The 14,071-nt window shown below is 50.2% G+C and overlaps 1 protein-coding gene across 1 annotated transcript in view; it reads left to right on the forward strand.

The window, feature by feature from the left end:
* TG (thyroglobulin) overlaps positions 1 to 14,071 on the forward strand; it is a gene marked incomplete at its 5' end in the record, with an annotated part of 211,984 nt that overhangs the window by 42,095 nt on the left and 155,818 nt on the right. The window contains 3 exons of the mRNA XM_081266640.1: positions 4,423 to 4,572; positions 8,447 to 8,617; positions 13,137 to 13,253. Coding sequence (XP_081122766.1) covers positions 4,423 to 4,572; positions 8,447 to 8,617; positions 13,137 to 13,253 — 438 coding nt within the window. The remainder of the gene's footprint in view (positions 1 to 4,422; positions 4,573 to 8,446; positions 8,618 to 13,136; positions 13,254 to 14,071) is intronic.

Below are 14,071 nucleotides of genomic sequence, written 5' to 3' on the forward strand. Positions count from 1 at the left end.
CATTGGTGGGCACTGCTGGGAAACTGCTCTTCCAGGTCAGATGGACCTGGCCTTAAGTCCTGGCACTAGGCCCCTCTCCTTGTGGGATCTCGGGAGCATCCCTGATCCTCACTGGGCATAATCTGAGAAACAGGGATAAAGTGCCAACCTCATGGGACAGGAGTTTGAGCAGGAGTTGACATAGAGAGAACACATCTCTCAGCACATAACCAGCTCTCCTCAGCACATAACCAGCTCTTAGCACATAACCAGCTCTCCTCAGCACATAACCAGCTCTTAGCACATAACCAGCTCTCCTCAGCACATAACCAGCTCTCCTCGGCCCATAACCAGCTCCTGGCACATAACCAGTGCTTGGCACATAATCAGCTCTCAGCACCTAACCAGCTCCCTGCACATAGCCAGCTCTTGGCACCTAACCAGCTCCTGGCACATAACCAGCTCTCAACACATGATCAGCTCTCAGCCAAGGTTGACTGGCGTGGGCAGCATGGAGGCTTAAGCTCAGTTCCCTCCACCTCTCAGTTTTTTGTGCTGTTCTCTGCTTTGCACATCTCCCTTCTCCGTGAGGCGTTCATGGGAAGTCTCTCTTCAGATCTTTCTGTCTGTCTTTATTGGCTCTTTTCCTGCTGAAGCACATCTGTAGCACAGCTGTGAGTGGCTAGGAAGAGCATTGTCCTCTGGATTTAAAGCAGGTTTCTGGATGTCATCTCAGAGGGGCTCATCTAGATGGCCTTCTGCAAGGGCAGTGACGCAGGGGCCACTGGGAACACCCATGCCCTGTGTCCTTGGAGAATGCTGCTGTGGGGTGGAGGCCTTGCCTACTGCTCCGCGGGACTCAGTCTTGTGCACCCTTTTGCCTTGAGGACAGCCTGGGGCTTCCCTGGGACTTACCTGCTGGCAGCCTGAACTAAAGAGGATCCCAGAGGAACTGTGGAGAGTTTCCATTTCCATTCTGTATGACAGTGATTGTCACCTAGTCACTGTAGATTCTTATAACAGAACTAGTGTCCAATGAATATTTTTTCTGAAGTGACTTTTCCTTTTCTTCCTGCCTTCCCTCCCTCCCTCCCTCCCTCCCTCCCTCCCTCCCTCCCTTCCTTCCTCCCTTCCTCCCTTCCTCCCTTCCTTCCATCTGTCTAAGCTTCTATAATGTAATTATGCACCCAACACCATGTTACTTGCTCCGGGAAGCAAGACTTCCACTTTGAAGGATCTCCCACTCTGGTTGGGGCAGGCCATGGGCAGACAAGGGGAGTGTCATGTGAAGGGCCCTGCGCATCCCATCAGGCACCAGGGAGGCTGCTGCAGGGGCCAATGGGTGAGGCATTGTGAGGTGAGGAGGAACTGCTACTCTGTCAAGAGCAGATAGGAGGTGGCCTGTGTGCATACCTATGTTGGAGATGCCAAAGTGACGAAGAACATTCCAGAAGTAGAGCTTAGTGCAAAAGCAGGAGTCAGGAGTAGTGAAGCAGTGTGACTTTATGGAGACCCTGCCCATGGTTCAGACAAATGGGGTTTGTGGGAAAAGGGGCAGGGATGGGCTAGAGATATAGGCAGGTGCTGGGACAGAGAGACTGTGGGCACAGGGAGGGGCTCACTGGGATGAATGGCAGAATTTTAAGCTGGAGAGAGACGGGGCTAGGCCTGGCTTGAGTGGGCTTTGTAGGGGATGAAGGACCATCATGTTTCCTCATAGGTATTTTTCTTCAGCAGAAACATGGGGGCTGTGAGGAAGGCTGACAGGAAATGTACCTTGGCCCTAAAGCTATGCAGACTTGCGGATGCCCATAGGCTGAACGCTCTTCCTGTGCCAAGGAGGCGGCCGAGGCCAAGGGGTTTCTGATGACCTCAACAGAGGGGTGTGGTTGCAGCTGAGTGCCCAGGTGCTGCAGTGGGCTACAGGGTCTTAAGAGAAGTCAGCTGTAAGTCCATCTGACTTACAAGAGATTTCTTTGGGCAGAGAAGACTCTAGACATCAGGGTGGAGCTAAGCATTGGGAGGAAGGAGCAGGCCTGCTGCTTGAGCAGAGGAAGCCTCGCACACTTGGTCTCAGAGCCAAAGGCGGCTCCCAGCTCTTCTGTGCCTCCCTGTGCCCCAGTCTGGAGGCAGAGCCACTCTGGCTGTCCAGGAAGCTCCTATTTCCCTTGGCCATGAATCTGGAGGCACTTACTTGAGAAAGTAGTCACAGTTCTGAAGTGTGAAGATGATTGTCAACAACCTGACTCATAGTAAGAATGAAACTCCACTCTCTAAGGGCAGATATTCATTGCTTGGGGCAGACCCGAAAATACTTCTCAGTTTGCAAGATGTGGCTTGAGTTTCTGGTTTTCTCAGTAATGCCAGGAATACACACAGACCAGAGAGAGCAGTCGCTAAGTAGACAGGGCTCTGTCCCAGCTCATCCCACCCTGTTGTGCTGACTTGTGCACCACCAGGAGGTGGTTGAATTGATACATGGAACAGTGGCTTTGGGATGAAGGAATGGGGTTCAGATGGTACCTCTAGCCATCTCCCTGCCTGGTCAGCCTTGACCTTGAACCTCAGTTTTCTAGAGTCTTGGATGGGATAATGCCTTCCTCATGGGAGGTAACCATCAGCATCTGACACTGCACTTGACGCATTTTAAAATCTCACTTCCCCACTGCACTTGCCAGAAAAGCACACTAGGAAGTCATGCACGAGTGGCCAAAGGCTTGGCTTCTAGCCCATGCCATGGGGATATGATAGCCACTCTGTGGAGTGGTGTTGATGTACTCAAAGTTCTGGCAGTGTCGTCCCAAGGTAGGTGTTCCCAAGTGAAATCTTGGGGCAAGAATTCAGCTCCCACCTTTTACTGAATAAAAACTCACTTCTGGAAATTATTTGACAAACTTTTTGAAACAAAACACTGAACCAGGAAAGAAAGCACCAAGCTCCTCTTTCTGTGAGCCGTCAGATTCAGTGAGGCCAAGTTCCTGCACTATTCCAAGAGCAGAGCTTCTTAGACTTTAAGTCCTGCCTTCCCAGCCTGTATCATATTAGAGAAGGAAATTGGAAGGGTTGGGAGTGTTAGAGCTCTTCGGGGGGGATAGTGGGGGGGATAGTGGGGAGCAGGAAGCACTGAGATTTTGCAGATTAGCAATGAACATGGGGAAGGGAAGGGAAAGGAGGGGAGTGAGGCAGCTAGGACTCTCACTCTGGGGTCAGGCTTGGGACTTCGGAGTCAATCAGAAGCCCAATAGCCCTGACATCAAGGACCTCCTTTACACTGGGTCCCCCTTAGCCTCACTGTTGTCCCAGGCATGAGAAACGCTGTTAATGACTGACAACAGGGACAAAGGCCAGGAATCAAATGAGATGGTACCTCTTGTTGGAGTCACCCCACATAGAGAGGGTGCCCTGTGTGGACAGAGTGGGTGCTGAAGGACTTGCTCAAATGTAAAAATAATTGTCAGTTATTGAGCACGTGTATCAGTCTGACATTATTATTATTATTTATTATTATTATTATTATTATTTGGTTCTAGGGGTTGCACTCGGGGGCACTTAACCACTGAACCACCTCTCCAGCCCTTTTTTGTACTTTATTTAGTGACAGGGTCTCACTGTGTTGCTTAGCACCTTGCTAAGGTGCTTTGACTTGAGATCCTCTTACCTCAGCCTCCCGAGCTGCTGGGATTACAGGTGTGTGCCACAGCACCTGGCTGAGCTGGCATTATTAATGCACTCTCATAAGATAGTATCAGCAATCCCATCTCAGAGAAGACGGACCCTCAGAGAAGCCCACAGTTACCTAGGAGAAGTGGGCAGTGGGACTTGACCAGCCCTGACCAGGTGGAGTGGGCAGTGGGACTTGACCAGCCCTGACCAGGTGGAGTGGGCAGTGGGACTTGACCAGTCTGACTGCCCCTGCTGCTCCTCCCCATGGAAGCCTTGGGGTGGGCCCTGTCGCTCACCTTGTGCCCCGGCTTCTTCTCAGGGCATTCTTCCTTCCCTTGGCAAACCAGGCTCTGGCTCAGTAGCCAACTCTGACCTTTCCTTTCCGTCCCCTGAACAATCCAGGCTCACCTTTGGATTTTGCACCTGCTGTTCCCTCCACCTGGAATTCTGGCCTCCTAGATCTTTTCCTGGGCTCCTCTTCACTGGGGTCTCCAGTGCCTCCTTGAGGGGCTGCCCTCACCAATGTGTCTCCTCCCTGCTCCATTCCTCCCATACCTGCTGTCCTTGTCTGCCTCCCCCACAGCCCACGAGTGTCCAGCCCTGGAGAGCAGCACCTGACCACATACTGCCCAGCTGTGCCCTGGACCTTGGAGCCCAGGCACAGAGGTTCTCAGAGGACGTTCACTGAGCAGAAGAGCTCGTGGGCTGGCGGCTGGGTTTGGGTTCTGACTGTAAAGAAGTGCCCCGTTCTTGACTCACCATTCTGTCTCTTGTTCCCAGTTAAGTGTCCTGAAGGAAGCTATTCTCGGGACGAGCAATGCGTTCCCTGTCCTGTTGGATTCTACCAAGAAAGGGCAGGCAGCTCAGCCTGTGTCCCATGTCCTGTGGGCAGAATGACCATTGCCCCTGGAGCCTTCAGCCAGATGCACTGTAAGTTCTGGGCCTGCTTTGGAGAGAGGCCGTGCTGTGCCGCAGCATGCAGCAGAGTGCTTAGCCTGGGCCCAGTGGGCATTTGGGGAGGGCAGTTCTTTGCTCTGGGGACTGTCCTGTGCGTGGCAGGCCGTTCAGTAGCATTACTAGATGCCGGCAGCTCCCTTTCCCCAAGTTGTGACAACCAGACCTGACTCTGGCCATTGCCAAGTATCTCCTGAATAGGTGGGTGGGCAGAATCACCTACCACTGAGCAGTACTGGGTACACAGCAGAGCAACAAGGGCCACCTTTGAATGCCTGTCCCCTGCCAGATTCCAGGCCACATTCCCTGTGCTATCTCACTCAATCCTAGCCTCATCTCTTCCAGGGAAATAGGATTAGCTCAGCTTTGACAGATAAGAGGATTAAGGCTCAGAGAAGTGAAGTCACTGAGCTAGATGTGCTCAGCTCCTGCAGCTAGCCTTTGTTCTGTCTGATTTTGAAACTTCTGGTGTTTGTCAGTCAGCCTTATCAGATCAAGAAGTGGAAGACTCTTCCCCCCATACCCGTTACCACTGTGCCACACATATCCCTTCTCCTGTATTTGCCAGGACCTAAAGTGCCTGTGGTCTCCCCACACCCCATGTGAGTCCACCTGACCTACCCCCCGACTGTCACCTGGGATTGCTGTCTTCCTAGCAGGGACCCATAACTTGCCTAGTTGCATATCTTTTCACGTTAGCCTTAAATCCTACCTTGAGCATTTTTAAAATGACATTTGAACATGAGACAAACCAGTTCTGCTTACAATGAATAATTTCTAGGACTTTAAAAATAAGCGATCCAGAAGATCAAGTCACTTTCTGAAAGGGGAGCAGTGCTAATAAGACAATTCAAAGAAAATAGAAGTAGGAATCTGCCACTCCTCCAGAGAAGAGTCCTGCCTGGTGACTGTCCCCGACAGCCGGGTGGCACTCTGTGAACACACTGACCCCAGTACCTGAGGTTTGAGACGACTTGGCGTGCTGTCAGCATGCCTGCCACAGGGGCACGTTCTTAAGAGGGGATCATTGTCATGTGCTGATTCTTGCTGATGGAGAGAAATGGGAAGTGGAGGAGGAGACTGAGTCTTGCACCATCAGATCTGATTTAATCACCGCTCCCTCCTCCTACTGGCACTGTGACCAAGGTCGGCTCACCTTCCTTCTCTGAACATCACTCCATCATCTATGACTCGGGGTCAGTGTCTTACTTCCGGCTGTTGTCACGATCCCAGAGGTTGGGTGACTCCAACAGTGAGCATTTACTGCTACAGTTCTAGAGTCTGGAGCCTGGGTCTGAGCCGGCTTGACAGGGGGCTTGGTAAGGGTTTCTGTCTGGTCCTGTCCTCCTGTAGCCCTTGCAGGGGGCTGTGCACAGAGGGAAGGAGAGGTCTCCCATCTTCCCCTTTTTGTGAGGACATCAACTCCACCAGAGAGCTCATCCATACCTAATTACGTTTCAGAGGCCCCTGCTCCAAATACCATCGCAGAGAGGATGAGGACTCCTGAGGGGACAGTGTTTAGTTTCTAGCAAAGCAGAATCCAAGTTTGATGAGGAAAGTCCCTGTTCCACACCTGCTTTCTAGGGGGCTTCAATCACACATCTGTGAGGACTGTGGTGGTCAGGATCTGACATCTCCTTGAGTGAGTGGACTGTAGTGGACTGTTGTCCAGGGTCAAGCTGGGAGTCTCTGTTCAGGTTCTGTGATACCCAGTCCCTTCTCATGGCTCTTCATCTCTATCCTTACCTGTCCTATTGAGTGACCTGCCCTCCATTAGAATCACACTAAAGAGAAGCACAGGACAGGGGGCTGCCAAGTCTCAGGATGCTCAGCAATTACACTACCACCCGATTTCTTTTTGGTTAGGATAGTTTTTAGATTCCATTCCCTCTGGACTGCTGAGGTCTGTATTCAGATCCTCCCATGTCTCCTGCCTCAGTGGGCCCAGCAGACCATGTTTGAGGTTATTGATAATCAAGAAGCTCCTTATTTGTTTGTTTATTGATGTATTAACTCACAGTTAGCATGTATGATGTGCAAAGTAATCTATTTTAAAAATAACCTTTGTAACCTCTCTCCTCTGAAAAGTCATTACCAATCAGTGTTTAATAATATAACTTGAAGTCTCAAGATATAAAAGCTCAGATATTATCAAGCCCCAGAATGCCATAGGAAGTGACTTTTCTCCTACTTCCCAACCATGGAGAAACATATCGAGGAGTTCTCTTTATATAATTCATCACAGGTTTCCTGAGCACCTGCTGTTTGTCAGTCATATACTGGGTAAGCACAGCAGATAACATCCGGGTCCCAGGAGTGTAGATTCTGATAGGGAAGGGGAGCATGTGAATAGATGAGAGTCCTGGTGTGGTTTTTAGGTGAGGTAGGTATTCGGTAGATGCTATTCCTGCAGCTTTGCTGGGTCTTAGACAGTTGGGGGGTGGGGATGAGTGAGGTGGGCAGCTGGAGGAAAGACTTCTGGAAGGAGCCACAGCTTGAGCCCAGAGATTGAAGTATTCATCCGTGGATTGGACTCAGATGCCTGATCTGGAGGGAGCTTGTATCACATGTTGGACGTTGATCAAAGCACAGGGGCATGTGTTGAGCAAAAGCAGATCCAGCCCCAGCTCATGGCCTCTATCAAATGGGAGGCCAGAAGTCACCAGCCATTCCTATCAAGAGGAATTCAGTGATAAGCAGAGGAGCAGGTCCCCAGGAAAGCGGTTGGACCAGACTTAGCTGGCTTCTGGAGGTGCCTTGGTCTATTTGGGCTGCTGTAAGGAGACATCATAGACCTGGAGTTTATAGACAATAATATAGTTCCTCGTGGTCCTGGAGACTGTAAGTCCAAGATGAAGGCAGATTCAGTGTCAGATGAAGTCTTCATAGACAGCGTCTTCTCTTAGTGCTGTCACAGACAGAGGGGGCAAACAAGCTCCCTTGGGCCTCTTATGTAAGGGCACTAATCCCATTCACAAGGAGTCCACCCTCATGACCTAGTCACCTCTCCAAGCCCCGCTTGCTAATACCATCACACTGGAATTAGATTTCAATGTTCATAGACATTTAGATCCTAGTAAGAGGGCTTTTTTAAGAAAATGAGGATTGAGGTGTATTAGTCTGATTTTTGTTACTATAATGAAATACCTGAGATAGGCTAATGTTATAAAGAAAAGAGGTTTATTTTGGTTCATAGTTGTGGAGGTGCAAAGAATTGAGGCTGCCTCTAATGGTGGCCTTGCTTGCTAAGTCCCAGGGTGATGCATTGCCTCACAAGACAAGAGACAGGTTGCTTGTGTGACTATGTCTCTTCTGGTTTCTCTCCCTCTCCTTGCAAAGCCACCAGGATTTCAGCAGTGGCCTAACTATAATGACCTTATTCAATCCTATTCACTCCCAAGGTCCTACCTCTAAACACCACAGTCAGATTAAGATCCCCTCTCGATTCCTCACCCTGGGGTTCAACTTCAGTCTGTGTTTGGGGAGCCAACCGTATTGAAGCCACAGCCTGAAGTGGGAGCTGCGAGTGCGAGGGGCTGCAGGGAAGAGACAGCAGGGCCCGTGCTCAAAGCTGTGCCTGAGCAAAGGGGAGCAGGGGTGGGTGTGGTCAGGACCCGGAGGGAGCAGACGGAGTGCGGGTGTCTGCAGGGCTCGGGATGGGAGGTCCTTGGGGATCTGAAGAGGGGACCTGGGGTCATCCTGGGGTGAGGGTGGGGACACTGGAGAGCCTGCAGCCTGAAGGTCTTTGTCACACACATGCCTTGGTCATCTGGTCCTGGCCTGGGGCCTGGGAATGGCAGGAGAGGGCCCAGTCACCCACCATTGATGCTGTGCCCACCGCTCCTTCCAGGTGTCACTGACTGTCAGACGAATGAGGCGGACCTGCAGTGTGACCAGGATGGCCAGTACCGAGCCAGCCAGCAGGACAGGGGCAGTGGGAAGGCCTTCTGTGTGGACAGTGAGGGGCAGCGGCTGCTGTGGTCGGAGACAGAGGCCCCACTGTCAGACTCTCAGTGTCTGGGTAGGTACTGCCGCTCAGTATGCCCGGTGGCTGGAGAGGGGTCTCCGGACACTGAAGAAGGGAGAGGTGCAGGACATGCACTTGTCTCTGACTTTCTATTGAAAAATTTTAACCAGCACAATAGTTGGAAGAACAGTAGGGTAGACAAATGCCCCACACCCAGATCCCAAAACTGTTGATGTTCTGGTCTCTCTCTTTGTGAATCCCATGAACTGTAACTTTCTGCATCCTGGGACCTCACCCTAGACTCGTCAGCACCTACAGAGCTGGATTTTGATACAATGCTGCTTGTCAAGGCGCTGTGTCTTATAGGCAGCCGCCTCCCTGCATCTGGTAGCATTTCTCCCTCAGTCAGATTTTGTGGAAAAAGTGGGCCAATTCTTGTGAGTAACTTTCTTGCTGGTTGACCCAGAGCAATTTGTTCAACCTCTCTGATCCTCAGTGTCCCATTGGCCCTGTATCTGTTTCCTGAGGCCTTGTGAGGGTCAGATAATCCTGTACTGTCAACAAACACTCCTTGAGCACTTCCAAGAGTCAGGTAGTGTTCCTCAATGAGATAATAGCGGGAAGGCCTGAGTGAACACACAGAACACCCCACAGGACAAGGTGAGATGGGAGTCTGCAGCAGGAAGGAGGAGTGTGGCCGCTGGGCCAGGTTTAACCCCAGTGGTGCCCTCTGCAGGCTCTGTGGTCTTCAGCACCCTCCTACCCTGGATGGTGTCCTGGTGTGTGTCGCGGGGACATACAGGCCCACTTGGTAGGAGTGCTCAGTGCATTAGCACCAACAGGCCCGTCAGAGGTTCTGGCCAGGAGGCTCAGGGCAGGGATGCCTGTTTCTCTCGCTTGACAAGGAGGTGCCTTTCCTATCCTTAGGACTCAGACCCCTCCCAAGCCACCTCCCTCCACCTAACTCTGCGGCTTAGCTTCCCTTGCTGCAGGCCTGGTCCTCCATGTCCCCGAGGGAGGGGATCCTGGCAGGTGGGCCTCCTAGGCACCAGGGATCTGTGCTCATCACATTTACCCTCTTGGTAATTCTGAGGGGCAGGTTGTGTCGTCACCAATACTTTAGCCAAGGAAACTGAGGCGAGGAGTGTTGAAGTGCCTGTCCCCAGGCCCTAGTTAGGCTGCGACTGGTCCAGAGCCGCACTGGTGCGTCTGACGCCCAGACCCTTCTTCCACTGTACCAGCCTGGCCTTCTCCTAGGCGGATCTGTTTCCTCCTCCAACACCCACACACACCCTCACATTCACACGCATGTTCACACCCGTGCACGCACACACAGTGTGTGCAGAGCCTCCTGTCCTCTAGGGAGGCATAGGGCTAGTGATGAAGTATCAGAGAAAATCCAAGGGAGAAATGATTACTTTCTAAGGTCAGATCATTCCCCTTTTTAACCAAAGAGCTGACAAATCACAAGGATTTTTTTCCTGTGCATGTCCTATGGATGAATTACAAAGCCAACCAAAGTCGTATTGAGGTTTTCTCACATCTGTCCTCCCGCGCAGGGTGGCCCCCTGTGCAGTCGGGCTGAGGATGCTTGAAGAGCATTTAGGGGGCTGCACAGATGGAGCAGGTGTCCCCTGCCTGCCTGGCCTGGCCTGATGCTTGCTGGCCACTCTGGGACTGTGGTCCCACGCTCCCATCTCCTGGCCGTGACAACCCTCAGAGCTGAGCCGGTGTGTAGGCTGTCCAGGGCTTGCTCTGCCAGTGTTCAGGCCAGCAAGGGCACTTTCCTCAGTAGCACCGGTGTGTCCCCGAGCCACAGCTGTGCTGCCATAGCTGAGAGGATGTCTCCTGGGGCGCTGGCTCCCAGCAGCCTCTGCTCCTCTTCGGCTTCTTATGCAAAGCTCTGAGCTAAGCTTCCCTTCCTGGGGACTTCATGTTAATAATCTGGCCCATGCCACTGCCATCCTGTGTTTTCTCAGAGTCCTATCTTGCCTGAGAGGAACATTTTTTTGTGTGTGTGTGTGTGGGGGGGGGGAACTGTACTGTCACATTTGAGGTCTGAAGTCTTCAGGAAACTCAGAGGACTTGAAGGTCAGCTACTGACCTCTGTCCCTGCTGCCAGTTCAACCATTTTGCTATGCTGCTTCCAGCATGGTCATTTAACAGGCAGTTCACTTACGCGGTGTCCCTTAAGGTCCTTCTGTGTGGGTCTCGGGGTGAGGGAAACATGCAGTATCGCAGCTGCTTCTCTGGACTCCAGCCTTGTGGGCAGTGGGTGTGCTCCTTTGGAGCTGGAACAAATCTCACCTTGTTCCATTCCCAAGCAGTGGGCACTGGGTGCCAGAATGGACGGATTGTCCAGTTATCTGGGCTGCTTCTGACTATGTCTAAAGGCCTCCAGGGAAGGAGAATGTCCCATCCCTTGTATTCCTGTGGCCAGTTTCACAAGCCCTGACACTTGGGCAGGGTGTCCTTGCAGGGATCAGAGGGACCTGGCATTGACCGAATTGTGACTATTGACCAGTCCTTCTGTGCTGTTTAACTTGATTCTCACCAGCAGGAGACTGGGCCTGTCAGAGGTTGGGATATGATCTGGTCCCAGCTGGTGAGGAGCAGGTCCCAGGACCCATGGGAGGGAGATATTTGAGGTTTATCTTCACAGTTTAACTTTGGATCCAGTTTCCCAATCAGTTCGTTGTTGACTCATGCTAAAGATTTTCTGTCCCACTTCTTATGCCCAAATGGAGGAATTGTACCACTGAGTTTCTCCTCTGGCTTCCTGGTGTTGTGATCATGCTGTCAGCCTTTCATCTCTGAATGAAGCCATCCATGCGTGCATCCACCCATTCCATAAACATGAAACCAGTGACTCTGTCACCGTGCTAACTACTAAAATATGACCAGAACATTCTCCATGTCCTGAAGAAGACAGGCACATAAGTAGACCTGCTTTGCTATGTGAGAATCACATGTGCTGTGCTTCAGAGCTGACCCAATGCTGTCTCCAAGACATTTGTCACTATCTGCTAAGTTGAACTCTGATACCTGGGAAAGCCTGGCTGCAGAACGTGTGACCCTGCAGCTCCCTCAGGGTCCCACTGGCCCCTTGGTTCATGGCTTGCTCCTGCTGTTTGGCCATGAGCTTCCTCACTGAACACTGAGTAAATGTGTCCTGTGAAGCTCTCCCTCCTCGTGTCCCTTTCCTGAGAACCAGCAGCCTCTAGGTGTAGGCCTAAATTGGCTGCATCTTAGCAGAATCAAAATGTAAGGAGCTGTCAAACTTTGTTTCATTTCCTAGACTGTCTGAGCACCAGGTCTACGCCAACCTAGACTTAGGGACACTGTGCTGAGTGTAGTATGGCATTTGCTCCATTACAGGGACCAAAGAATGTAAAAATGAAAAAGAGGAGGAGCTGAGAAGGGCAGTGGAGAGGCTTAGCAGCACCTGGGTGATGGTGTGGAAGGCCCTCTTTGAAAACTGAGAACACGCTCCTAGATCAGAATTTTTGAAGGCTTAAGCATGTCACTTCTATATTAATGCTCTTTTCTCCTAACCCGTCCAAGCTGAAGGAAGGTTTCTTTGGATGGGCTAGAGGTATCTCCTAACTGGATTTGTCTACTTCTTCATCAAACACACTTGCATGCATTGTCTTGGTACAGACCCATCGAGACATCAGTCTCATTTATATGGCAATGGTGTGAATGATAACAAATGCTTACATACATGTTTATAATTATGTCTGCAAAGAACTGAGACACATGTGCTTTGGGACTTATAAGTAAGTCTTGCTTTTTTTTTTTTTTTGATAGGTGCCTGTAAAATATTGAGACACTTGGGCATTTGTGGCTCAAGATGAATCTTATTCCTTGAGAGTTACCCTGCTTGCTTTTTGTTTGATGAGGAATGTGTTCCAAGACATATAGCCTTAAAAAATTATATTTCTTCTTCCTTGCTTGACTCATTCCACAAGCATGTGGCTGTGTCATTCCTGCCAAATGGACGTCAAGTATGCTGATGGTCACTAGACAAACAGATGCGCATATACCAGTTAAACAAGTACTGCCTTAAAAATGACTAAGTCACATGGCATCTCCAAATTTACATGAACCCATATGCACATGTCTGGTTTGTCTTTTCAAAAATAACTTACCTCATTTCAGAAAGAATTGAAGTTGTTTAGTAAAAAGAAAGTTTTCAATAGAATAATGATATAATTAGTCCTCAAAGACAGGGCAGGGAAATATAAGTTTAGATAGAAAAAAATTACTAACAGCAAAAAAATGAGTTGAAAGGCCTAACATGATATGAAATTTCTCCTTAATTCCTGATAATGTGATAGATAAAGAGAGACATAAGCTACAACTCTCAGAATTAGGTAGAAGGCAGCATGCTGGAGCTACCTAATAACAAAATTGCTCTGCTTGGGACATTGTGTGACAAGGGGTGTAGATGGGCAGTGACTTCTTCAGTGCCCTCGTTGGCTAGCGTGACTTGACTTTCTGGCTTAAACACTCGTGTGCAGATCCCCCACACCCTACAGGGGTAGAGTTCATAAGTCTACTTTATTTTCAGTGATTCGGAAATTTGAGAAGGCTCCAGATTCGAAGGTGATCTTTAATACCAATGCTCCTGTGATGGTCAAGTCCAAAGTTCCTGGTTCTGAACCCTCACTGATGCAGTGCTTGGCAGGTAAGGGGAGACGGGGAGAGAGGCACGGGGTGAATGGTGTAGCAATGTACTCTGCTGATGTTGGCAAGACAAACCAGAGCAAAGCAGTACTAGAATGAGAACATACAACTGACCAAAAACATTAAGAGCCAACTGGCTTCTACTAACTAGAATTATCTACTGACTGCCAAGAGTTATTCTTAACTTAGGGAACAGAAATAAGTGAACTTTGTTAATTATAGAGCTACTTGTCCAGGTTGGGACATGTATCTGTCTCTGAAGAGTTAGAGAGTTACTAACACCAGTTATAGTTTATTGAGCTTGCATATTTCCAAGGATGACCTCCTAATCCTGTTCTCACCCATAAAGGAACCATTACATCTCTAGAAAAAGAGGAGAAAAACAGGCACTGGGAGCAGAAGTGATTTGCTTGTCATACAGAGTTAGCAAGTGACAGAACCTGCATCCCAGCCTGGGCTGATGAAGCTGAAAGCCTGCTGTCAGCCATAGCCTTTCCCCCTTGAGGGATCACACCTAGTTTAGTTGTTGAGTACTTAACTCCCTGATAGGACTCTGTTTAGGATATTTGTTCTGATATGATAAGCACAATCTACTGTTGGTATCACAGACACAGCACAGAGGATGAAATAGAAGCTGAAAAAAATGTTTGTGGAATGAGTGGTGTTTATAGGGCCTGGAGGGACACCACATGCTGGTTGTGGTGCTTGTAGGGACGGGAGGGCAGAGCCAAGAGGAAAGCAGTAGACGGCAGGCACTGGCACTGACTGCAGGAGCTGGCTGGCCAAGCAGTCTTGTCCTGAGCAGGGGCATCGTGCACA

This window comes from Spermophilus citellus, assembly GCF_964194105.1.
Source record: "Spermophilus citellus genome assembly, chromosome: 14".
NCBI classification, from domain to species: Eukaryota; Metazoa; Chordata; class Mammalia; order Rodentia; family Sciuridae; genus Spermophilus; species Spermophilus citellus.